The 27,265-nt window shown below is 38.0% G+C and overlaps 1 protein-coding gene across 1 annotated transcript in view; it reads left to right on the top strand.

Annotated features, from left to right (window-relative positions):
- Nucleotides 1–27,265, top strand: part of DPYD (dihydropyrimidine dehydrogenase) — an 808,753-nt gene that overhangs the window by 522,279 nt on the left and 259,209 nt on the right. Inside the window, exons 15-16 of the mRNA XM_040999080.1 lie at nucleotides 4,403–4,471; nucleotides 12,105–12,188. Of these exons, the coding sequence (XP_040855014.1) occupies nucleotides 4,403–4,471; nucleotides 12,105–12,188 (153 nt within the window). The remainder of the gene's footprint in view (nucleotides 1–4,402; nucleotides 4,472–12,104; nucleotides 12,189–27,265) is intronic.

The raw sequence follows: 27,265 nt of genomic DNA, 5'->3' as shown, positions 1-27,265 counted from the left end.
AAAATCCACTGGTTGATATAGTACACCTATATCCACTGGTTGATATAGTCTCTGTGTGCCCAGATATACACTGCCAACACTTTGGGAATCCCCTGAAATGAACTGCTGGACTCAGAACCACAACCATGGAGAGAATTGCATTTTCCATGGTCTGACCATGGAGTGCATTTGTCAGAGCTGGGCCTCTTCGATGGCTGTGATGGAGCAGTGGACATTGAGGATATGGCAGTGCACTGGAGTCTGCAGAGGACAGCTGGTACCATAGCAGAGGATGAAAGACAGAACAAATTGATCAAGATTTTATTTCGGTTTTTTTTTTTTTTTTGGAAAGGCTGATTTACAGAGAGAAGGAGAAACAGAGAGAAAAGATCTTCTGTCTACTGGTTCACTCCCCAAAGGTCCACAATGGACGGGGCAGAGCTGGACTAAAGCCGAGAACCAGGAACTTCTGGGTCTTCCATGTAAATGCAGGGTCCTTTCTTTGATTGCTTTTTCAGGCCACAAGCAGGGAGCTGGATGGAAAGTGGAGCAGGCAAGACATGACCCGCTATGTGGGATCCCAGTGCATGCAAATCAAGGAGTGTGTGTGTGTTTGTGTGCGCTTAAGATTTATTCATCTGAAAGTCAGAGGGACAAAAAAGGGAGAGAAAGTGTGAGAGATCTTTCATATACCAGATCACACTCAGATTTGCCTGAATCAACGAGTACTAAACCCAAACCAATGTCAGGATTCAGGATTTCCATCTGAGATTCCCACATGGATGTCAGAGACCCTACTAACTCCCTTGAAGTTGGATCGGTACAGAGGTCCCAGGCGCTCTGACATGGGATGATACCTCACTGTTCCACAATACATGTTACTGCTTTTGTTTTGTATCTTTTGCTTAAACAGCAAAATGCCCTAAGAAAAATAAGTATATAAAATTTTAAAAAGAAATACATAAAAGCTACTTCTATCCGTTGTCAGTTTTACCACAGAACCAGTGTTTCATGGCCAAATTCAGTTTATCCATCTCTGCGTTTGTACCTCTCACTCTCCTTCCTGTTTCTTTCAGGAACTAACAAGGCTTTACCCATTCCCTAATTCCTTAGATTGACCACCTTTCTTCATTGCTTGATTGATGCCTCAAAGCCAACAAAGACCATGGAAATCTGCCTTGTGTTCCCCAGGCTTCATTGGATTTTTCCTTTGTATGTGTACTTTTTTTCCATGCAAGGAGTCCATACCTACACTAGTAGGAAGCAATTGCAGTCCTGGAAGAGTTGATGTCCTCATTGATTGATGTTTCTTCCCAATTCATTTTCTAGCTGCAGTGTGGGACTGAATATCCCTTAATTCTTGGATCCCATGCAAGAAGTGTAATAATTATGCCAATGACCCTTTTCTGCTTACAAATGAGGTTTCTGTTGTGAATTTTCACTTTCCTTTTGCCCCTAGAGAAAAGGCCACAGAATAAACCATTTCACATTATTTTCTCCCCAGTTCTCAAAAGCAGCAGCCTCGCTAGACAGAAGTTGAATGCTAAACCCAACCAATAGTTATTAGGCATGCATGATTTTTCTTCTCATTGTGTCGTCTGCACTTTCCTCTGTGCAAAACCTCTATCCCGGCCTGCCACTTCTTCTGGCTTCTGTGTTTCTGATTATTATTCTTTCTTTATCTGACTAATGCTTTCCAGTTCTCTTGGATCCTTTGATTCCACCTTTCAATTGCAACCCTGTGTGTTTTAACAGCTGAGTCTTATTTCCCATCACCAGAGATTAATGCCTTTGATTATTCATCTCTCCAGCTCATCCAGTAACTTGCCAGTAGTTTTCACAAATTGTTTATTTTTCCATTCTCTAACTCATGATATTCATTTATGTTTAACCCTTTGAAAGTGAAGTTTATAGGCAACTCCTGCTCCTAAATCTTGGATGAACTTTTTCAATGTGGTCACTCATTGCCAAGCTCTATGCTGTATCCCAATATATTTATCCTCTGTAAATTGATGAGTGAAATAACATAGTCCCAGTGCCTGGGCTTATTGCCCCTCAAGAGAGAAAATTAACCCAACATTGAAGACAGGCTTGTTTCTCTGATTCTCAGAGCTTTTTCTGATATAATCACAACTTTTCTTCTATCAAGGATGAAAACACTTATATGACATTTACAAAATAACCTTGGTTTTCATTTTCCCTGTGTGAAGACACAGAAAATTCATATGGTAAGAGCACAATGGGTTTGCTTGAAAGGCAGAGCAAGAGTGAGAGAGAGACTTTTCCATCTGCCAGTACAGTCCCCAAATGCTTACTGCACCCAGAATCGGGACAGACCGAAATTGAGAACCCAAAACTCCATCTGAGTGTCTAACTCTCGGCACAGTGCAACAAGTGGCACAGGCACTTGAGTCATCATCTTGTCACTTCTGATGAATTAATGGGATGCTGAATCACAAGCAGAGTACTCAGGACTTACACTGGCACTCCATTATGGAATATGGATACCAATGCCCAACCCAAGCAAGATGTGTTTTAAAGGAGCTGTCATTAATTTCATTGACTTTCAGCCTGGCTCAGACTATGTCTCCTCAATCTCATGACTGATCATGAAGGACATCCTTTATAAAACTAGAGGGGAAATCAATGGGAAGAAGGGAGGGACTGTGGCATGGGCAACCCCAGAGCCTATGGAACTATATCATAAAATAAACAAAGTAAAATATTTTTAAATGTGGAAAGATGCTAATAAAAAAACATGATGGGGCCCGGCGCAGTGGCGCAAGTGGTTAAAGGTCCTCCCTTTGCACGCCCGGGATCCCATATGGGCGCCGGTTCTAATCCCGGCAGCCCCGCTTCCCTTCCAGCTCCCTGCCTGTGGCCTGGGAAAGCAGTCGAGGACGGCCCAAAGCTTTGGGACCCTGCACCCGCGTGGGAGACCCGGAAGAGGCTCCTGGCTTCGTACCGGCATAGTATCGGCCCGTTGCGCTCACTTGGGGAGTGAATCATCGGATGGAAGATCTTCCTCTCTGTCTCTCCTCTCTGTATATCCGCCTTTCTAATAAAAAAAAAAATAAATCTTTAAAAAAATGTGAAGTCATGATAAATTATGTATTTGTAAAGAATTGTTATCTAAACCGTTAAATAATTTGTCATTAAAGGAGACACTGTTTATTTTTATTGTGTTCATACATGTTGCTGTGGAATTGAAGAATTTAGACAACTCTTCTACATGCATACAATATATAATTTATGTTAAGCATTGAGAGCTGGGCCCAGTTTGGTAGCCTCACAGCTAAAGTCCTTGCCTTGCACGCACCAGTATCCAAAATGGGCAACGGTTCAAATCCTGGCAGCCCCACTTCCCATCCAGTGTTCTGCTTGTGGTATGTGAAAGCAGTTGGGATGGCCAAAGCCTTGGGACCCTGCACCCATGTGGGAGACCTGGAAGAGACTCCGGACTCCTGGCTTCGGATCAGCAGAGTTCCGGCCATTGCTGCAGCTGGGGAGTGAATCGTCAGATGGAAGATCTTTCTCTCTGTCTCTCCTCCTATGTGTATATCTGACTTTCCAATAAAAACAAAATAAATCTTTTAAAACTGATGGCCTCAAGAAAAGAATTGTAAGTGTATAAGAGGATGGCAAGCAGCAATCAACAAGTGTTTGATTGAGAAAGCGAAGACACACATACTATATAACATGGGCAATTACTGAAGTGTTTTAATATGGTACGTGTTATTTAATAAAAGGGAGATATGATGTAATAAAAGGAAAATATATGCTACTAAAGGGTAAGAATATTGGTTTACCTAGGAAGTTGATAGACATTTCCTGGACTGTAGCAGTAGCCTTTTGGTGCTCCATTTATAATCAGATATTTCCCATCATGATGGCTTATAGGTACATCATTTAACATCCTAAGATATTACAATGAGTATATAATAGACCAGAGGTCAGTCTAGTTCAGCTTTGGCCCCCTTAAACTGATATGAACCTGGTCTAGGCAGGCAATTGCTTTATATTCAAATCAAAAATAGGAAATTGATAACCTGTAGGTCTTGTGATATGGGAATTATTATGTCCAGGTTGTTCAGTGTCTCCCTCAGCCTCCCTATCTCTGAGGAGAGTAAAGACAGTATTTTTATGATTTCCATTTAAAGGTTGTGAGTGCTAAGGATCAGACAAAGGTAACTGTCTTGCTCAATTGTTCAGATACTTAATGAACCTTTACAGCGTGTCTGGAGTCTCCAGGGTTGGCTTTGTGCTTTACTATTACACGTTGCTACTGTTTAACAGTTTATTTTTCAACAAATTTAAAATAAATTTTTATCATGTGGCTCTTGATTAAAATGTAACCTGTTATCTTCGTGCACTATAGCGTAACTGCTTGAACCTCTGTTCTTTCATGTTTTTCTTTCCTAAGATTGTGATCGCCAGCATCATGTGCAGTTACAACAAAAACGACTGGATGGAACTCTCCAAAAAGGCTGAGGTAATGCTTCCTTCAGTGTGCGCTTATTTATTTTATGTCTTCTCTCCTATTTTCATTAGTTTTAAATAAAGAGCTACCATGAAAACTAATACAGTTGAAGGGAAATTGAATTGAAAGTGTAGCTTAAAACATTTTTATTATAATTTGTTTACCCTGTGTTTTCATTAAGATGATGGAAATGTAAATATAAAAAGAATCTGCTGTATAAAAGCAGTCCCTTGGATTTCATGCACTCTCAAAAGTCCTTTATTCTCTGAATTCATATGTTCTATTTGCATATTAAGCAAATGTATATTATGATGGATGCCATGATAAAATTTAATTCTACCTTTGAGAGTCTAACTTGATCTTACCTTGCCTTTAGGCAAACTAGTTTGACAGTTAGTGAAGAAATTTTGAATATAAAACTCTTGAATATTTAAAATATAAAAGGTTCATTTAATACTATTCCAGTTTGAATACAGCCATGCATAAAATCGTTGGACAAAACACCTGAATAGAACACTAGTCAGCAGGTTTTCATCAGTAAAAATGGAATCTTGCTCAAATACAAACATTATGTTCCTTAAATTTCTATGTCAGATAGAAATATACACATATGTGCACTTTGTCCTTCGTGTTGGCATGGAAAGTGTTGCACAGCCATAGCTGAGAATTCTTGAAATTCTATGTGTTGCATAGGAGACTATTTGAAACAAGGCTTAGAAACTAATTGACTTGACATTATAAAATATTATAAAGCTCTAAGTTAGAATGTTTGTTGGATATTTTATCTGAATATTTCTAAACTATGTGGAAAAAAATGACTTCTGGGACATGGAGGGGTGAAATTAAACGTGATCAGTAATTGGCTTCGTGATCTTCGTTGTTGGGTCCATTTTGTACATGTATTTACCTAATTGACCATGAAATCTTCCCCAGAGCCTATGCTTGGCATGAGCTTTGCCAATTTTAAGCTGACTATGATAAATGGCTTTATCGTGCTGCTTGCTTCCCTGCCTTTCTGCAAGAATAAGATGCTTTAGAAAATTAGTTTCTTCGGTAATGGACATTAATTTTCAAATATCAAAAAAAACCAGTCTTTAAATGTAAACATATTATTTAACAAACATTTTCTCATTCCATATATCTCCTTAATTACAGTTTGAAAAATATCAGCTTCTACATACTCTAGAGCAAAAAACTAAAAAGAGAACTGAGTACTACCTTTCACTCAGTGAAAATAGTCACTGAAAACACTCCACAGGAGAGCAATTTACATGTAAAAAAGGTCAATCTGCAGATGATGTCAATTAAAATGAAATCTTTCCTATAATCTTAAATCTGGACTAGTCCAGGAACATCACAGGAAGGAAATATCCCCAGGCCTTCACCTCCCTTTGGAAGCTGCATTAGACGGCAGGAAACAACTAAACGCTGCTTGTAAAAGTTAATGTGTGTCCGCTGTGTCTGCTTTGCTATAGACGTATTTCCATGAAAAACATGTTTTCACCTAGAAATAAAAGCTTACTGAGTCACAACTTACTTTTTAGTCTAATCTTAGAATGCACATGATTGTGATGTCTTCTTATGTATTATTCAACCTGGTGTGATCTTGTCATGTTTTCTGAGTACTATTAAAAAGAAACAGCTTCCGGAAGAGTTTGTCACAGCATGTTTTTGAATCAGTCACATCATTAGGCCTTGCTCAACTTTCCTGGCCCAGGTGTTTGGGTATAGGATTTCCTATAGTTCGGGGACATTGATAGCCTATTTTAGCCCCATGCAAAAAAGTCATATGAAGTACCTACTATGTTTAAAGTCCCTGACCTACCAAAACAAAGATGAGTAAAATATAGCTTCAATGATAAAGGTGTGTTCACTAAAGAGCTCATCAGATGTGTCGTGAGAAAATGCATATCATGAGAATTTTGTAAGGATTCTGAAATTCTGGTGGCCAAAATAAATGTATGTCTTAATTCTATTTTCTATTAAACTTGTGAAATTTACTCATATACCAAACTGAGTCATTGTTGAAGGCTCACAGTATTAGGCTTTAAGACTCTTAAAAACATTTTAACAGTCTTTAAATCCATTTCTTTTTATTGTGTATTAGCCTAGAAAAAACAAGCATCAATCTTGGGCAAAAGCCTTATCAAAGAATGCAATGACAAACCCATGGGATAGAGGAAAAATAAAAATAAAGAGGAGGAAGCAAATGCACTCTGGTGAATTACAGAACTGGCCACAATTTCACTAGGCTATGGAGCCAATGGCTTAGCCTTGTGGAGCAGGGCTTGCAAGGGGAATTGTCCTTTCTCATAGCAGTTGCATGGAAAGGACAGGTAAGGAGTGTCTTTGGACTTCTTCCTGTCTCTCCAGTCTGAATTTCACACGGCAGGACTCTCCCCTGAACTTCTGTGTTACATGTCTGATCCCCTTTGCACAGTTGCTCATCCCGTACCATGTCATGTGATGCCTTATGTAAACTAGGAAAGAATGAAGAGGCAAGACTTCATGGCTACTCTTGGACGTTGGTTGTCTTGGATCTGCTGTCTGTGATAAAGCCCAGCTTTTACTTTGAAAAAGGCCATGAGAGCTCACGACTACAGGAGGCATAAAAATAGCAGCATGGACTAGTGCTCCCCTTTGAAGCTAATGGGAAAAGCGAGGGTGACTGATGAGACCATTTAATCCTAAGAAACGCATGAATTGGACGTAATCCAATATGCATCACTACCACTTTAAACCCAAGGTTATTTCAGATACTAATACTTCTCTTGTTCTCAATCATTCCAGGATTGTTCCATGTTTTCTAAGTTAAAAACCCTTAATTTGACCAACAAGTTGTCCTATCCCCACCTCTCCAGTGCTAACTTGACTTTCTCTGCCTTCATCTCAGCCCCCACATCCTTAAAAAAAAAAAATGATTCCAACAAATTTCTTGGTGAAAGACTGTTCCTTATTCTCAGATGTTCTCTGTGCCCTAATCTGGAGCCCTCTGACTAGGTAACTTTAACCTTCCTACCTTCCTCTCTCAAAAAAGATCCTGGATCCAAATGTCTTTACTATAAAAGGAATAAAGTGTAAACTTCACTGCCCTTGTTAACACACCCCACTTCCAAGCTCTTTTACCTAGTCTTCAGTTTTTAATTTTAAATTTCTTTTCACTTAAGAAGAGTTTTCAAGATTATTTAAGCTTCAGGTTCCTCAAGATCTGAATCTGCATCTCTCCTGTGCTTTTACTTGATAGCATCTGGTTAACAGATTGCAGTGGTTAGCAATGATAACATTGCTAATCTCATAGTTACTTTATTCTGTATGTTACATTGCAAGCTCCATGCAAGTGGAAATCTCTGATTCACTGCTTAACCCTACATTCAAAGACAGGGCTTTCTTTGCCAACCTACAAATATATGTTGAATGAAGCAAAAACAAACAGCAACAATAACAAAACCAGAGCTCAATTTGATACACAAAGGAAACCATTAGAGACAAAATGGCATTTTATTATCATCAAAGATTTTGTGGTGGTAAGGACCTAGGGCTCAAGGTTGTAAACTAGGGGCCTCATTGATGATGGATGACCAAGAATCTGACCCTCCTTGTTTTGATGACAGTAAGATCCAATGGAGAGGCATGAACACCACAATCAAATGGTCATTCTATTCCTAGCAGAGTCAAAGTAAAACGTTCGGAAGCGAGGTGCTCATCTCAGTGGGACCTCAAGCTTGTGCTCCCCAACTTTGCTGTGTCCTACCCAACAATGCTTCAGATCTACTTTAATCAGGAAGGGAAGGAAGCAAAGGAGGGAGTAAGTAAGGGGAGGAAAGAAGGATCAGCTTTAGAGTTAATTTTATTGTACAAAGGATCTTCAGAAGGTACATATAAAATACCTATTATGAACAATTTGTGCATAGGTTTCAAAATTATTTAAACTGAACTAATCCTTTAATTTCATTATACATGAACTCATTTTTCTTTAGTACTTGCATACATATTGTACAAGTGTTTGTGGTTTTCACAGAGTTTTGTGTAAGTTTTTATGTAGCTATCTAGAGAATTTAGCCAGGAATAGTTTTGTTTTCGTGTCTTTCTCATCTCCAAACACAGGTATAGATAATGTAATGCAGTGTGGACACCTTAAATCCTTTTCTACTGTAGGTGGGAGAAGAGTAAGTTTGTGATTGAGATTATCACATTGGTAGGTAGATAGTTAGATATATTTGCTAGACAGTATTTAGTTACATGGCATTAACTATACATTCCAAGCATTGCTCCAAGTCATTTTATTTTATTGATTTTATTTAACTTCAGTACAACTTGACCAATTAGTGCTATTGTTTTGCACATTCTTTGAGAGGAAGGAACTGAGATAAGTAGTAAAATCAGCTGTGAGGTTCATATAGCCAGTAGTCAAGGTAGCATGGAAGCCCATATACTCTGGCAGTAGAATTCATGCTTCACATATACACAGGATTTCTTACACATAGAAGGATGATAAATAAATATCGTAGCAAGTTAAAACAGCATTTTAATAGGTCACTGCCTTCACTGGGTGGTTATATTTTGGACATTTAAATGAGGTAGAGGAAATTCTCAGCTAAATTGTTAAACTAAAAAGCTTGTGATGAACAGGAGTCAAAATGCATGCCTAGTTTCAGTTAATTTAACATTTCATGCTAATTCAGCACTTGATTCTTTTTGAATGGATAGAGTTGCTTGGAAATGGAATTAACTGCCTTTTGATGTGGTAGATCCTGTGACAGGAATATTCAAATAGACACCACTTAAGCATCCTTCTGGTTTCTTAGTGTAAACTTGAACACCGTTATTCCAGTGTCCTAAGACTACAGGTCCATTTTAAAGCCTCTCCAGGTGTGTCCTTTAGTGAGTGTTGCCATTTGTGTTACAGAGGGGAAATTTTAATATTTAGTCACTGGTGACACTTTGTATTCAATGGGTAGTTTGAAAATACTTTGATTAATTAGTTTGAGAGGCAGAGTGACAGAGAGAGTAAGAGACAGAAAGAGGCAAGGTGGGAGAGAGAGGGCGAGAATGAGGATGTGTGTGTGTGTGAGAGTGTGTGTGTGTTCTCCTCACAAATGACCTTTAGCAACAATGTCTGGCTAGACTAACACCAGGGAGCCAGGAACTCTATTCTAGACTCCAGTGTGGATTGAAGGGGCCTGAGTACTTGGACAACTCCCCACTGCCTTCCCAAGTACATTAATAAGATAAGTGGACTGAGAGAGGAATAGCCAAGACTCAAACCCAGCACCCTGATGTGGAATTCCGGCATCACACGTACTGCCTTCAATGGCTATGAGGCAACACTGGCCATAAGAATTTAATTTTTATTTCAAGGTTATAAGCTATAAGAATGTCAACCTGTTTGGGTCTTAACATATTGTAAAAAGTCCCTGGAATAAGTTATTTCCAATAAATTATATAGTTGATACGAATTCATTTTTTGGAGAAAAATTGTTTGGTTCAAGACCCAATTCTCAATTGTAACACTTAGGATGTGGAGTAAGTCACTTGGACTTGATGCCTTGATTTCATTGACTGCTAAAAAAAATCATTCCAAATCTAACTTCTTAGAGTAAAGATAATAATATACGTAGTGCCTTAATATCTGGCATATTATAAGTGCTCAATTATTGTTAACTATTATTATCCACCATTAGTCAACTTCTAGTTTGCAGTGAAATATGCATAATGTAGATATGTATGTAAAATGGCATCATTGAACATATTGGCTATTAATTGCTGCATTTCAGCTGCATGAAGAAGTCTAAAATAAAATTTCTAGGTTCATTTATTCATAGAAAGGCAGAGAGAAAGAGGGAGAGACAAAGGGAGTTTTTCTATCTACTAATTCTCTCCCCAAATGATTGCCTGGCACTAGTGAGCCAAGAAAAATCCAGGAGGTAGGAACTCCACTTTAGCCTTTCTTATGAGTAGCAGGGAACCCAAGTTCTTGAGTTCTTGCACCATCATCCACTGTCTCACAGTCCCTTTAGCAGGAAGTTGAAATCGAAGTGCAAAATAGACAGGACTGAAACAAGGTTCACTTTCAATTCAGGATACAGATGTCTTCAGCATCTAGAGACTTAATGCATTGCACGATAATGCCTGAAACTAGAGGACATATTTAACATAGCTTAGAAAAATTAGGAAAAGGACAGTATTTCCTATAGTTGAATGCATAATCTTAAATTAAGCTCTCAAAGCCTACATGACAAGACAGGTCATCTGCAGTTTACAAATGAGTGGTTAGATTCCAATAACTCACTTACTCGAACACCCAATTCTTTTGCAGAAATCTGAGATCAGAATTCAGAGCTCAGCAATCTGTGCTTTGTTTGTGCTTTCCATCAAATCTACAGGAAAAAAAAAAGTAGCATGAGTTACAGTAATTTTCACATAACATGAAGCATTTTAAAATTGGACTAGAGAAGCAGAAACCATAGTGAGACCTTGTTAGAAAACAGTCTGAATGATCAAATGGACTTTCACAAATATGCAGATGAATATGCCGACTCATTAGTGAAGAGAGATGGGCAAGAAAGCAGTGGGGAAAAGCTAACGTGAGTCCTTACAATGCATGAGGTCCTACTTAAAATTCAAAAAGCAGGAGCAAAAATAGGCCAGAATCTTGAACAATGAAGTAGGAAGCAGACGGTTTGGGAACAACTGTTGGCCTGACGAAAGATCTGGTGTCCTCGGATCAGGGCGAACATTTCTATGCCTTTATATGAGGTGACAGACTTGTTAAAATATTATTGAAATTGTTACAAGTGTCTAGCTGATCTGACTTAGAAGGAAATTATGGTATTGGAGAAATAGTCAAAGATAGGTGAACCTCAGATAAATGAATATAAAACTTGAATCTTGAATTGTTCAGTGTACAGGGAATATCTCATTATTCTACACAGATAAAAATGTGTTTTGTTTATTCTTAAAAAGCACTTTTTTTTCAAAAGACTCCTGAAAAAGTTTAATATTCTCCAAGTATCCTACGGATACTTAGGGTAAACTGTTTTGTTCATTTTGGCATGATTCATTTATATATTAAGGAATCAATTATTCAAATAAAGATTCCTATTTAATTATTAAGGCTATACAAAGCTATTAATACTTCATGTGTCATAGCATGGGCTATTTTTAAATATGGTAAAATTGATTTTTAGCTAGCCTACTGCGGTTTTTTGTTTGTTTGTCCACACCTAGTGTCAGTGAACCAGAATTAGTAACGTTTATTTCTATTGAAAAAAAGAAAAAGAAATGTTAAGGAAAGAGTAAATGGGCTATCAGTCTGGTAAGCTAAAGTCTCCCTTGTGTCACAGGCTTCTGTTAACCTTTCCATTTTTCAGTTAATAATGCAAAACCATGAGAATCAGAGAAAATAAATACAAAGCATGGAGATTGGTGGGTGGCACTTCACCTGCACTCAGTAAATATTTTGTAGTTGATGTTATTGTTGTTCTGGCCGTAATTTGAGAGTTAGAAAATACCTCACCAGATAGCTTTGATGCAGGAAACATAACAGTTAAAACTCGAAAATGTTGACTTCCATCATCAGTGGTGAAGGCCTATTGGTACCTTAACAGCTTTACCTTTTCGTTCACTTTTCTCCCTTGTTTTACAGGCTTCTGGAGCAGACGCCCTGGAGTTAAATTTGTCCTGTCCCCATGGCATGGGAGAGAGAGGAATGGGTCTGGCCTGTGGTCAGGTAAGAGTCTGGACAGCTGCAGCGTGTATATCAGCGTGACAGCAACCTTCTGCATGGTCCTTATTGCACCTTAGGCGGGGAGGTGCATGGAGCAGATGACTGGCTTGAGACTTCCAGGTCTGCATTGTTTAAATATTTAGTGCTTAAAAAGTGGAAAATGAGGGAAGCTGAAATTACAGCAACTGTTTAGCTTTATTGAGGAAAATCTCACATTATGTGCTTGACAGGAAGTAATATCGTAACAAATAGTTTTTAAAAGCACTGAAGCAGAATTAGCTGATTTCAAATGCAACGTTCTTTATTCATTCTTGATGCTGATCCAGTTTCCCTGGAGCAATATACTGTACAAAATGCATTGTTCGTAGTGATTTTGTAGTAAATGGGGCACAGCACAAATTGCATTTCACATTTTTTAGCATATGATCATTATTCCCTAACTGTGTTTTGGGAGTTGCAAAAAGACTTTGATGCTATTTTTATTTTTGGATACAATAAATGGAAACTTCATGCTAAAATACTTTAAAACATCTCATGAAAAAATGTGAAATAATGTGTGAGTTATAGGAAATACCACATCTCTGTGCAACCAGACAGACCTTCCTGTTTTAAGGAGCAATGCAATCATTTAACACTAAAATGGTCAGAATTTTGCACCTACTTTCACTTTTCAGCCCCCAGAAAATTGATGGGAATTAAATAATATGAAATATCTCAATTTCTGATACATCTTATAGTCCTGGAAAAATTTACTTTTATCTTCACATCTAACACAAGACTTTGTACATGGTAGGCACCTGACTTTATTTTTTTGTTCTCCAGTGATTGGAATTGATTTGAATTAAACTTAAAGGCCCTTGATATGTAAGGGCAAAAATTTCCATTTATTCAAATGAATATAGATTGCTATTGCTATTTTTATATTAATATTCACCAAGGATTTTGAAGTACTTTGTAAATATTTAATTAGTATTCAGAATAGACTTAGGAAGAAACCATTGCTATGCAGTCATGGGAGAAGGAAGGCCAAATATTTCAAGTGCAGTCTGTATGTAATTCACAGTAGTTTCTCCAGGAGATCAGTAAATGGGGTGACAGAAGCAACTCAACTACTTAATGAGAGGAAATACCTTTCTCTCAGATCATAACTGTTAGGAATCACATCTTGAAATAACAGTCTGTCCAGTTTTGTAACACGGTTCAAAGGAGGATGACCGAAAGAACAGCTGGCCCCCGGTCGTCTCATCTCTGTTTGAGATGCAAAACCCAAGGTTTTCCCTGTCTGTTGTATCGTCCCCGAACCTCACAACCTGAACAAGCCTGGTTAAATGCATGTACATCCAAAGACAAGCTTGTTGGGGACTGACATATTTCAATATTTGGTCTCGTAACAAACGCAATTATTTTGAAAGCATTCTTCAGGTCCCACCTGAATTTATTTGGTAGCATAGGCATTTGTTCTATAACTATATATGAGTTTACCCAGTTGTTAAGTGGAGAGTTACTTAGTCATATACATTTTTGCATAGCATGTGACTGGATAAGAATATTACATGATAAAATAGCACAATCAGATGCCGCCAAAATCTTGTTCACTTGACTGAAGACAACTGCAGAACATTGCTGTCTTACTTCTTAGTTATGACATCCAAAAACTAAACTGAACCTGTCAACATTTCAAAATCTTATTTTGAATATAGTTTTTAAAAAATTATATAATTGAAAAGAAGTCAAATTTAAGCATTTTTATTCTGACATGTTTTAAATGATTCCTAGGCCTCTTGACATGTGACTGACCTTATTTTGAATGAAGGAAAGAGGAATATTAATATATTTCTAAGAGATCCTGTCCTGTGGCTCTGACGTTGGGAGTGGGCACATGCAGACACATGGGGCAATTATTCTACTTCCCTTTTCCCTTTCTCTACATGTTCTTCCCATTAATTAGTCTTTTTTTCCCCTTTATTTCCAAAATATTGACCACTTGATAGTTCATTGGATGGGATGTCTGTACTGGCTAGTAGGGAACTGAGGAGCCATTCCTGTTCCCCCTTTGCTATCAGTGTTGCAGTTGTGGACAGCCTCCGGGGTATCAAGCATGGCACTATCACAGTTGGGTAGATTTTTAGTTCATGAATGAGAAGCCACCATTGGTCCCATAGCTAGAATATTTATCTAAGATATTTACTTTCTTGTATAAGAATATTGCCTTACACCTAAACTAATTTATCTATGTATAATAAGCTTAGTTGCATTTATAAGTTTACATATAAATTATGTGATTAAACAGTAAAACAAGTTACTAAAACCATGAAATTTTTGAATGAAGAAGGCTATAAAATTCCCCCATGTGTCTCCATTGGCATTTTATTTATGAAAGTTGTGGAAATAAATAAAATCCCAAGAATGGGAATTTGAATTTCATAATTCTTGAAAAGTGTAACTTCATGTCAAGCCTTAAACATTTTAGACTGTTACATGTTTAAAGATAGCTTCATTCTGCGTTCCTTCCGTTAAACCTCCAAGTCATTGTGCTCAAGTCACCCTTTTTACTGAAACATGTTTCCATCCCCAAAGTATGCAATAGGTAATAAATGATTTCTTGATTCCCTTTGAGCTTTAATATTCCACATATGTCAATGGTAAAGGTAGCAACTAATGTATTATTTTTAACTATTCTGAAGGAATATTGATGAAGTTGAAAGAAACAAGCTTATTGCTCTTCCTAAAAACACTCCCACCTTTCCATAGCCTGCATAAACTCAATGTTTTATTGTGTTCCCTACCTGTTTTCACATCAACCAATGCTACTCACTTATTGATACATTTTACTTATGCCTAAGTAGCAGCTGTTTAGAAAAACTAAGATGAGTTAAATAGACATACTCTGTTTAAAGTGGCTAAAATAAAAACTTTAATATGTCTTCCTTAGCCTGCCTGCTTTACATTTTATATACTGGTATCCCCAATAATCTTGATATTCTAGTAAAGATGGAAATGTGGTCTAGTTTTGGTTCTGTCACTACAAAGGGTAAAAGCTACATTTTAACAATGCAAATAAATAAAACAAACAAACAAACAAACAAACAATCACCTTCTGTTTCTTTATAACATTCTTGTGAAAATGGTAGTGTTCAGTATCTCTCTTTTTTGTTGAATTGAGGTCCAACACAAAAATTTAGTCAGTGGCTGAAGGACCATCCCTGTAATTAGCATGTTAGCCTGAATATAGGGAAGATGTCAAGGACGGTTACTACTGACTAGTTAAGTACTAAGTGTCAATCTTAACTATTATTATTAACTAAAAACTAAATGCTGGATGAGGACAATGCCGAAGCTATTTGTATTTCTAATTCTTAATTTGTCTAAATGTGTAAAAAGGCAAGCAAACTCAAGGCTGCTACTTAATTTCTGTCTCTTGAAACTAAGGAAACTTCTCTGATTTCTTGTCCTTCTGATTTAATATTGTCTTTGTACCATGTATATTTATTTCTCTCATGTAACAGTATATGGCTTTAGAACAGAGTTAAAAATGACCTCTACTTAATCCAACAGGGCACCGCTTTAAGATGTTCTCTTCTTCCTAAAAGTTGAGTCTTTACCACGTTGATTGAATTCCTCTTCTGTCCATTTGAAATTATAATGGGCTTCTTTACTGCTATTCTGCAGAACCTTTTTACCCAAGGTTAGAGCAGTGCTGAATAGGCTGTGAACACCTAGTTTTTTATTATTATTATTTTTGAAATTATTACCCATGGTAGTTGTGTTTGATAGAAAAATCTTCTTTCTATCTTTCAAGAGAAAGAAGAAAAACTTTTTCTTCTTTCTCTTGAAAGAAAGGAAGAAAGTGGCCTTCCATGCAGGAAGCAGAAAGGAATTAGAGCTTACTGAACCTCGTGTGACACTGTTTCTGACCTCTGGAAGTGGATTTGGTCAATATGTGTCATTCAGATTCAACCTTTAAATACAGAGATCAAGTCTTCCTAGAATAATTACTATTTCAGAAAATTTTCCTCAGGATTAGAAGTTCCAAAACAATGCTAAGAGAAGACTGCTTTGGCTCCACCACCTGCGCAAGGAGCCGAGCATCAGTGGAGACACCTCTGTTATCATTATTAGCTTTATGTCTGACAGCTACTTCCTCTTTATGTACATATCCTCTGGACAGGATTTCTAAATTCTGGAAAATTCAACCCCAAAAGTCTCAAAATAGACTTTCATTAACAAGATATGTATTCCATGATAGGGAGTAGCCCAGACGAGGCCAGGGAAAGGAACCCACTGGCATATATTTGGCATAGGTCAGGAGCAGACCAGGTTGAACCAGTTAACAACACCCGCTGGCACATCTGAGCACCACTACAGAGTCGGGCCAGGTATGGTCAGAACACATGCCAGTGCACCTTAGGACTGGGATTGGATGCCTGCTGGGCTGGGCTAGGCTATAAGCCTCACCAGCATCAGCTGGAATTGGGGGTGGGCCGGGCCCGGCCAGGCTATAATACCCACTGGCAAATGCCACGGTGAGGCGGGCTGTACCAGACTGGGCGGCAGCACCCAACCATCACACTTGAGAACCAGGAGGGAGGGGGCTAAGCTGGTAAGTAGAAAGTGGAGAGCTCCCCTGCTGGACAGTCACTCCCACTGGAGAGTGTGAGCTGGGATGGGACAGAACAGACCAGGCAGGGCTACAATACCTGTGGGCTTCATGTGAGCTAGATTGGGGAAGAGCCAGATTGGGCTGACTATTCCGACTGGTCCAAGCATAAATTAGAATGGGTGAGGGTTGGTTGGGCTTTGGCGCAACATCAGCTGGCAGAGGCTGGCAATGGGGGCTAATTCTGGCAAGTTAAACCGCAGAACCACCTGGAGAGTGCATGATCTGGGCGTGGGAGTGGCCTAGTAGGGAAATAGTCGGCACCTCCATCTTGGGTTACCACTCCCACTGGAGAGCATAAAAACCAGGATTGCGGCAGGGATGACTAGACAGAGCAGCACCCTCCAGTATGTGTGTGGGCTGGGTAAAAGGCAGGTTGGGTTGCACTAGATTTCGGTGCCATTGACATGTATGAGCGCTAAATGGGATGTGGGACAGACTGAACAAGTCTGTGGTACATGCTGGCAAGCATAGGAACCAGGGTAGGGGGCAGACCTGGTAGGAGTTAGGGGGAGTTGCCCCAACTAGGCTGCAGCTTCCACTGCTTTGTGTGAGGGCTGAGTATGAACTGAGCAGGATCGGGCTGGACTATAACACCCATTGGTTCTCATGGAAGACAGGGCTGGAAACAGAATTGACCCAGCAATGGCAAATACCAGCATAGTAATAAGCTGAGAGGGGCGACGGTCTATGCTGGACCGTGTACTGGCAAGTACACAGAAGAATCAGATCTGGGATGACTTCAGAGGAAGTTTCTTTGAAGATCCCTCCAGCTGAACTGCTGATCTCAGAACCTCAACCATGAAGAGAGTGTGTCTGAAGAGATTTGTTTGTGCTTGGAGTGGCAAGATTGGCAGCAATTCAGAACTTTTGAACATCAAAACTGCATGAGCAGGACCCTTGGAGCATACCCCATATCGGGGACCTAGGATGGGTGGGAGGCTGGGTGGAGCTTTTCCCTTTATCTCTTCCCTTACCCTGGATACAGGAAAAAAAAAATAGCATTAATTAGGAAACAATGGTTTTACCCACTTTTCTGTAGCCCGTGACCCTTTGTGCCCTAATCAACTATGGGAATATTAAAAACAAAAAAAAAAGAGAAGAAAAGAGTAAAGAAAAAAAGAGACATGTATAGTTCCTGTTTTAATAATAATTTAATTAAGGAAGAGAAAAAAAGTTTAAAAGTTTTAAATATAAAGTATTCCATAGTCTTGGATGGGTATTGTTCCAAGTAAGATCACCCAGAGCAATACTTTGATATTTCCCTCATGATCTGTTCTGTGTCCAAACTTAATTTGAACAAACTGTATCTTTATTAAAAATAATATGGAGAAAGAGAGAGGCTCTGTTTCTGTTTCAGCATGCCAACCTTTTTTCGTAAGGCATTAACCACAGATTATTACTCTTAACACTTGCCAGAGAGCAGATGTCTGTCACTGGAAAGAGAATCCAAAACCAAATGCGAGAACCACAATGCCCCAGATGTGGTGGAAATTCCTCTGGGAAATAAAGTCTTCCTCCAGCAGCTGCGTTAGCATGCCCTCTATCTCACACACAGTATGTTGCCTGGGGAGTGATGATGCAGCCCTGCAGAAATCACGTTCTCATTTGATACCGTGTGTGGAGGGGGCTCTCAGAAGATATACTGCCTTAAAACTCAAATATTAACTGAATCACAGTATTTCCTGTATTGCCCAGTCAGTTGAAACTTGGGAACTAAAGAATATGATAAATCTCCAAGGTGAGAGCGAAGAACATGAGCACCCTGCTGGTAGTAAAATATGGCAAACTGAAGCCATGTCAGCCTTTCTAGCCTTTCTTGTGCAAAGTAAAGTGAGGATCACTGATGAATTCCATTTGCTTGTTGACACTGGGTGGGTATGTGTCTGTGAGATTTACTTTTTCTGATTTTTGTCAGACCTTCTGAATTTAGTCCCTATGTAGTATGTATGAAGCAATTTCATGAAGTGCATGGAAAATGGAATTAAGAGATAATTCTTTAGGGAAGAAAATTTTAAATCTATATATTGAGGCAACATCATTCAGTGTGGTTTATGAAAATCGTGTTTAATCATACTCTAATCAACATAGATTTGGCTTACACATGGAATTGGAGGTGCAAGGATGAATTACATAAAATTGGAATACACTAGGTCATCATCAATGGGTTAAACATAGCATTAATTGGTTTGGAAATTACTGCACTGAAAAAAATATTGTATATCTTCTTATAAAGAATCCTGGGACATGACTATGTGATATGAGCCTCTATAAAAGTGACAAATAATGAATTATCCATATACACTGACTTTGCCCTTTTTTCTTACTTTCCTTGTGGTATTATAATTATAAAAGCGCTTAGGGTAGATTATCCACTTATTTATGAAAAAATGTCTCTAATCAGAAAAAAATATTTGCTTTATGTGATATTACAGTGCCTGGGTTTTTATTTGATTTTAATTTTCAGCCATTTGCATAGACATGGATATTATCCTAAGCAGATAACTACAGGAGATCCATAAAAAACATGTAACTGCCAATATTTTGCCTAAAGATGTTTCTGTATGAGCTTTTCAATTGCAGTTACTAATGTTGGTTGATTAACAATATAAAAATCATTTCATCTCTGAAAAGTCTTAGTTTTTAGTAGAAAACACAATTTACATCTGACTGAAGGATCGGTTTTGTATTAGGGAATGACATAGTTTTTGTTCATAAGAAACACTATGTGCCAATAAGAATAATATATACAGATCACCAAGTGGAGAATATTTGCAGGCAAAATGAATAAATTCATGTTTTTTAATTTGATATAATTTGTGTAATACTCCTAATTTGTTACATTCTGTGTATAAGCAGAGACAGCTCTTTAAAAACCATCAATTGATTGATTTGAAAAGCAGTGTTACAGCAAGAGAGAGAGAGAGAAAGATCTTTCACCTATTGTTTCACTCCCAAAATGGTCACAATGCCTGGGGTTGGACTAGGACGAAACCAGGAGCCTACAAGTCTCTTTAGGTTTACCACTTGGGAGGCAGGGGCCCAAGTACTTGTGCCATCTTCTGCTGATTTCCCAAGGACATTAACAGTCAGCTGAATCCAAAAACAGCAACAAGGATACAAATTGGCACCCATGTGGAATGCTGAGATCTCATGCAGAGGCTTAACTTGCTTGGTCACAAAGCTGGTCCCATGAAAGTCCTTAAAAGTGGATCTTGATTAGGGGTGGGGAATGGCCATGCTGTGATACATCAAGTTAAGCCTTCACCTGCGATCCCTGCACCCATTATTTGAGCAGAGGTTTCAATCTGAGCTGATTTTCTTCAAATCCAGCTCCCTACTAATGCATCTGGGAAAGAAACAAAAAATTGCTCAATGTTTGGGCCTTCCCACCCACATGGGAGATTAGGTCGGAACTGCTGGCTCCTGATTTTGGACTGACCTAGACATAGCCATTGTAACCATTTGGTGAGTACTCAATAGATGAAAATGTATTAAATGTACAACCTATTATATATAGCATATAATAGTAATTTATTTATACAGTACATTATTATGTATTGCGATGTATGTCATACTAACTAGTACAATTATCTATATATAACATTTATATGTTTGACAATTCACCCTCAAGTGGCAGGTGTTGTGGCCTAGTGAGTTAAGGCACAGAGTTCTTGTCTCCTGGTTTTGGCCTGGCCAAAGATATAAACATGAAATAAGAATAACATTGACAAAAAAGAGAGAGAGAGTGAGGTGAGAGGATGACTATGAGCTTAATTTGCAATATCACAAAGAGTTCATATACTATAATGTTGTGTTAGGATAATATGTATCCCAAGGAGAGACAAGCTGAAAAAACAAGATGACTAGGATGTAATATTGTCAATAAAATGCAAAATATAAGAGTGGGACTCAACCAGCTTGCAATATTGGATGAACAGGCAGACAAGACCAAACTGAGTTAGGACTCTGGAGTAAAGGAAATTGCAGGTTAGGCTAAAAGGCAGTATTGTACCAGACGCTTGTAAGTAAGCAGCAGCAATGAGACAGAGAAAGAAATTCACGATAAGACCAGGGGAAGAACAATGTAGTAAATCCAAGGAGGAAGGAAAGGACACAGTTTTTAAGATCTTAACATTAAAATATTACTACTCCAGAAGAAAGTTCTGGGCCTGGTATGGCTCAAATAGCTAATCATCATCTTGTAAGCACCAGGATCCTCTACGGGTACTGGCTAATATCCAGCTGTTCCACTTCCTGTCCAGCTGTCTGCTTGGGAAAACGATAGAGGATGGCCCAAAGACTTCTGACCGTTGGAGATTGGGAAAAACTCCTGGCTCCTGACATTGGATTGGCTCAGCTCCAACTGTTGTGGTCACTTAAGGGGTGAACCAGTGGTTGGAAGAGTTTTCTCTGTCTTTCTTCTGTGTAGATCTGCCTTTCCAATAAAACTAAATTTTAAAAAATGAAGAAAAAAAAATAAAATTCTTATATACTTCCTGCTGGAAAAAATGTGTGTATATACATGTATATGTGTATAATTTTATGAAAACAATTAAATACATTTATGGGACATTTAAATACACATCTGCCATGTGTACAGATCAAATCAGACTAGTCAGTATTTCCCTCAGGATTCTGGAGCACATTTTTTCTGTTTCCTCCTAAAATATCAGTAGGTTACCATATAACACTGGGTACTTATTTGTTCAGTCTACGTCTGAGTTTGTACCTGGTATCAGAGCTTTAACTCCTCTAGCCATTCCCAGGCTACTAAATAGTGTTCTGTTCTCCGACTAAGGCTTTTTTGTTAGCTTGTTTTTGAGTTTCTGTGTATGTTATTTCATTTAACATGATGTCCTCCAATTTAGTCCACTTATGATACAAGATTTCATTTTTTCTGTGGCTGAATAATCCTGCATTATACATGCGACATGTTTGTAGTATGAAAGCAGTTTGGAAGTGATACAAAAGCCAACACATAAAACAATGGATGAGAATAGAGAACTCAAAAATAATGCCATTACTTAAAGTTCACTAATTTTGACAAAGGAGCCAAGAACATGCATTAGAGACAGAATAATATTGCAACAGTTGTTGCTGGAAAAACTGGATATACATTTGTAGGTAATAAGATTAAATTCCTACCACTCATGATATATAAACAGTGGGTCAAATAGATCCAGAACCCAAATGTAAGACCTGAAGCTATGAAACTTTAGAATAAAGTACTGCAAGACCTTGGTGTAGGCATGTTTTTTTATATATATAAAATCTCCAAAACTCAGGAACTAAAGGCAGAATAGAGCACATGGGATTACTAACAATTCAGAACTCTTTGCATAGCAACAAAAATGACACCATGAAGAGGCATCTGAAGAATGGGAGAAAATGTTTTTAAGCCACTTAAACAACAAAGAATTAATACTCAGAATACTTAACGAACTAAAAATTCGCAACAAGAAAGACAACTGATGCTCTTGAGAAATGAGCAGAGGCCTAGAATGGGCGTCACTCAAAACTGCCCAGCTAATAGATAGTAAAATAGTGTCACTAGCCCTCAGAGAAATATAGATCAAAACCACAATGAGATATATATCACTTACATCTGTCAAAAAGACAGAAAAAGGGGAGTGGGGGAAGATATTGGGCCCAGAGATTAAGATACAACTCAAAATGTCCACATTTTATAACAAAATTCTTGGATCTGAGCCCTAGCTCTGCTTCTGATCTAGCTTCTGCTCATGTGCGCAAACCACCCTTGTGGGAGAAAACGGGTGGAATTCCTGGCTATTGATTTTGTCCTATTCTAATCCCAAAAACTGAGGGAATTTTTCTCCTTTCACTCTCTCCTCATCTCTTTCTCACTCTTTATCTCTTCCTTTCAATGGATAAAATCAATCACAACTTCAGATGTACTTGTAGAAAAAGAAATTAATAAATGATAAGAAAGGTGTACAGGAAGGGAAACATACTGTTGGTGGAATGGAAGTTAATACAACCACTGTGCAAAAGGCTGCGAAGACTCTTAAAAACAAAACACTTCCATATGGACCAATCCTTCTACTGGTTGTATATCCAAAAAACTTGAAACCATTATTTCAGAGAGATACCAACTTTAGCATGTTTATTTAGAATAGTCACAATCAACTGAGGAGGCCACTGCTGGATGATTGCATGAGCCAGTCTTCGATAATACATTTAGTATGATGCTTTCAGCTGACCTAAGGGAGCTTTCAGGAGGAACACAATTTACAATTTACAAATATACAAATGTACAAATTTTTACAATGTACAAATATTATTTGATGATCAAAGATTTTGTTGAATTGCAGCCAGCCACATTCTCAGAATCGGTAACAGCTCTCTCAGGTAAACATGAGGTAGTGTTCATGGGCTCTCTCAGATTTTACAGAACATGAAATCAGCCTTGACATTAACTGGATTGACTATATCACTAAAAAAGCTCAATCTTAAGAATAGAATATAATTAATAAATATGTATGTGTATGTGTGTGTTTACAAAAAGTTGCATTTAAAGAACCTTAGTAGATTTGAAGTATGAATTACATTCTTCTCTTTCCGAGATATCTTAATTACCTTTGGTCCTCATTTTACTTGCTATTTTGTTTTTTCTAAGGCTGATAGCTTGAGTGTTTAACCTTTTTACCCTATTTGTGCCACTGAGATTTCAGTATTAAAGGGAAATTCCATTTGAGAAAATGCAGATGAAATTATACAGAATAATAACAAATGAAGTGAGATCACCACAGAGACACAAATACTGTAGGTTTTCACATATGTGTAGAATTACAGACAAGTAGACTTGAAGAAGACATGCTAGAATGTTGGCTACTAGAGACTGGGTTTCGCTAATGATGATATGACAGTCAAAAGAAAAATCCTGAATTAAACGAAAGGAATTCTTCTCTTTGAACTATATTGCATAATGTGATTTAGGATTATAATAATAATATATATTGCAAAGTCTAAAAGACAGTACATTTCAACATTTCACACTATAAAAATAATTATTTGATTTGATGGATACGTTAACCAGCTTGTTTTAAATTTCCACAATGTATTCACTAATTATGCACACTATAAAATATGTAACTGTAATTTTTAAATTTATAATTAAAAACATTAAAAATGGATTTTAAGTATTACTCATATTAGGGATCCATTGTGTCTTTAAAATAAAGTAAAATAGAATTTTCCCAGTAGATAATAATAAGGAAGAACTTTCTGAAATGGCTAGAATGACAATATAATTATGATAATGTAAATATATTCTAAGCTGATAAGTTCAGAAGATATTTCATAATGAAGAAAAATTGAGTTTATGCAGTCAGTTTCTGTATTATCCTAGGCAGTGTGGTAGGTCTTGATGCGTAGGATTATATTAACTCTTCCACCCTGACTGTGAGAACAGATTATTTATATTACTAATACAGAAACTGAGGCAAAGTGACTTAATCCCCATCCAATTCACAGAGATTGATGTAAATCTGCATGTGACAAATAAACAGTAAATGATTTTTGGACCAACTATTACATGAAAGACAAAATGAGCGAGTGAAGTGAATAATTGAATGAATTAAACTTTTAATAAAAAAGAATGTTTTTTGTGCCTTTGTGTTGAGGACAGTAAAGCAATCTTGATCTGTTGTGAGTGGGGACCTCTGTTTCAAATTACTTCTTTCTCTTTTCTTCCTTCTATAATCAATCTTAGCCTGTTTCTTTGTGGAAGGGAGGAGGGAGTCGGGAGAGAGTATATCTTTCCAACTCTTCTTATTAAGTTTCAGTAGTCTGGTTTCACCAGTCTATTTCTTGAATAGAAACTCAGTATGTTTTTCCAGACTAAATATCCCTTATGTACATATTACATTATTCTTAATTCCCTGTGCATCTCTTTTCCAAAATTCCATCTTTAGAACTCAGAGATCACTTCTTTTTTGCTTAAGATATGAGAATCCTGGGATCAGTATGCTGGCTTAGCTAGCTAATCCTGTGCCTGCTTTGCCAGCAACCCATAAGGATGCCGGTTCATGACCTGCCTGCTCCACTTTTGGTTCAGCTCCCTACTTCTGTCCTGGGAAGGCAGTGAAGGATGCACAAGTCTCTGTGCTCCTGTGGGGAATTGGAGAATGTTCCTAGTCCTAGCTTTGGATCAGCTTATCTCTGGCCATCACAGCCATCTGGAGAGTGAATCTGCAGATGGAAGATCTCTCTCTATGACTCCTTTTCTCTCTGTGAATCTACCGCTCAAAATAGAAATGAATCAGTCTTTTAAAAGAGTAGAAAGAGTGAGAATCTTTTCACATGATGTTATAGGATAATGGATTGTGAAAGTCATCAAAGTGGCTAGATAATCCCATATAAACAAAGTTTGTACCCAGAGTTGAGGGAAGAAGAAAGAAAATATACTGCCCTTTCTGGCCTCCAGTAGGATTAACATGCAACGTTCACTTGTCCCACACTCATTACCAAGGGAAGAACGGTTGTGGATTCCAAACAGCCCTGGTGCCTCCTGCATTGTTACAGAGTGGGGATCACAGCAGATATCTGCATGTCTTCGCTTTTGATTAAACTTTGACTCAAGGGTTAGGACAAGTAATCTTCACAGTTTCTCTAATGTTTTTCTTAATGTTTTCTTCATTGGATGAGGAAGGAACTCAGAAAGTATCAATAATGGCAGGGCTATGCAATCATTAAATGGATTATATGGAGTCAAGATACAGATCCTGGGGATGGAGTTGTGGTTCAGCAGATTAAGCCATCATACCATATGAACTCCAGTGCCTGTGCCAGCTGCCCAGCTTCCAGCCCAGCTCCATGCTAATGTTCCTGGCAAAACAGCAGAAGATGACCCAAATTCTTGGGCACCTGACATGTGTGAGACGTGGAAGAAGCTCCTAGCTCCTAGTTTCAGCAACGCCCAGCATGTTTTTTTTTTGTTTTGTTTGTTTGTTTTGTTTTGTTTTGTTCCAGTTGTAGAGGAACTAATAGACAAAGGCTTACTGTTTTGCACTGTCTCTGTGTAAAATTATCTTTCAATTAAACAAATAATATTTGAATAAAATAAAAGATTCAAATCCTGGCCAACTGACTCAAGATCCCGTGTTTCTGCCCACATGCATTAATGCCTCTCAGCCTGAGACATTATTGATTTTCAACTTGTTGATGTCTTTTTGTTTGAAGACTGTGCTAATGTATTTGGAAAAGTTATGAAAGCACCTCCATATAAATACTATGGGACAGTCTGATTTCCTTAAAACAACAACAAAAAAAGAATGCGTGGGTAAACAATATTTCAATTATCTTTATGTTGAAGTAAGCTTTTCCTGCACCCGAATTCATTCTAAATAGAAACTGTAGCAGTAAAACATATTTCAAGTTTCAATTAAAATATAATGTAATTTTCCAGTGATAAGTGTTAGTTATCAAGCGTAAGATTGTATTTTAAAAACCAGTATTTTATTCTTCAAATTAGGCATCAGTCCTTCTAAAAAAGGCAAAAGATGTGGTACCAGGCGCTAAGAAACAGTGAGCAAGTAGATATTGTTTAGGACATGGGAAAGGGGCAAGGACCCCCACAGAGGTGCCCTGAGAGTTGTCTCACCCGTTCTTTAAATGGTGGGAAGCAAAAACTATGCAGCCTGCCATCCAGCCCACTAAGTGCTGCTTCTACCCTTGCCCACCATTGCACAGCCCTTCCCTTCTACAAAGAGGAGATCATTAAGCCATCCAGGCAGTGGGGAGTATTTTCATATAGCTGTTGCCCTTTAGAGCAGCCTGGCAGCGAGTGACCATAATAAATTATGCACTGCTCCGTGAGACTGTGACACAGCACACTGGAGGAACAGCAGGGGTGTTAGAAAATCCATTATTTGAAATTTTTGTTTCTTTTTCTTACTAGATTTCATGCTGCTCTTTTCCTGTCATCTTGTTCCTTTTTTTCCTATCTATTGTTTTGAGGGTTTTGTGTCTGACAGCTCTTTTCTGCTGTCGGTTTTGTCCTTTTTGTTGCCTTGTTTCTGCCTTTGTGGGCTCCCCCAACCCCCTTTCTTGATCTTGTGTGTTCTGAGCCTCCATCCCCTTTCCCAGCAGGCAGTTGTTGGCCGTACTTTTCTTTCTTTTTCTGCCTTATTGTCTCCTATAATACAGAAAAACAAATTCTGTTTTTGTCTGCATTCTTTTACATGGTGTTATGTACTTGTCATTTTCCCTTCAGGATAGATGCACTTTACTCTGTGTACCATTCATTCTGGTTCCAAGAATACCAAACACATGTCCGGAGTAGTGCCAAGACTGGTGGCAATAGAAAGCAATCAAAACAACCAGTGGAAGAGTTGTGTCTTTTTTTTTTCTTTTGAGTAGTGCAAACCTCTTTTTTTCCCCCTGTAGATCAGTTCACACA

Source organism: Ochotona curzoniae, unplaced genomic scaffold, assembly GCF_017591425.1.
Source record: "Ochotona curzoniae isolate NIBS_2020 unplaced genomic scaffold, NIBS_Ocur_1.0 scaffold_1037, whole genome shotgun sequence".
NCBI classification, from domain to species: Eukaryota; Metazoa; Chordata; class Mammalia; order Lagomorpha; family Ochotonidae; genus Ochotona; species Ochotona curzoniae.
Note: the sequence above shows the minus strand (reverse complement) of the source record. Positions and strands in the feature narration are given on the sequence as shown.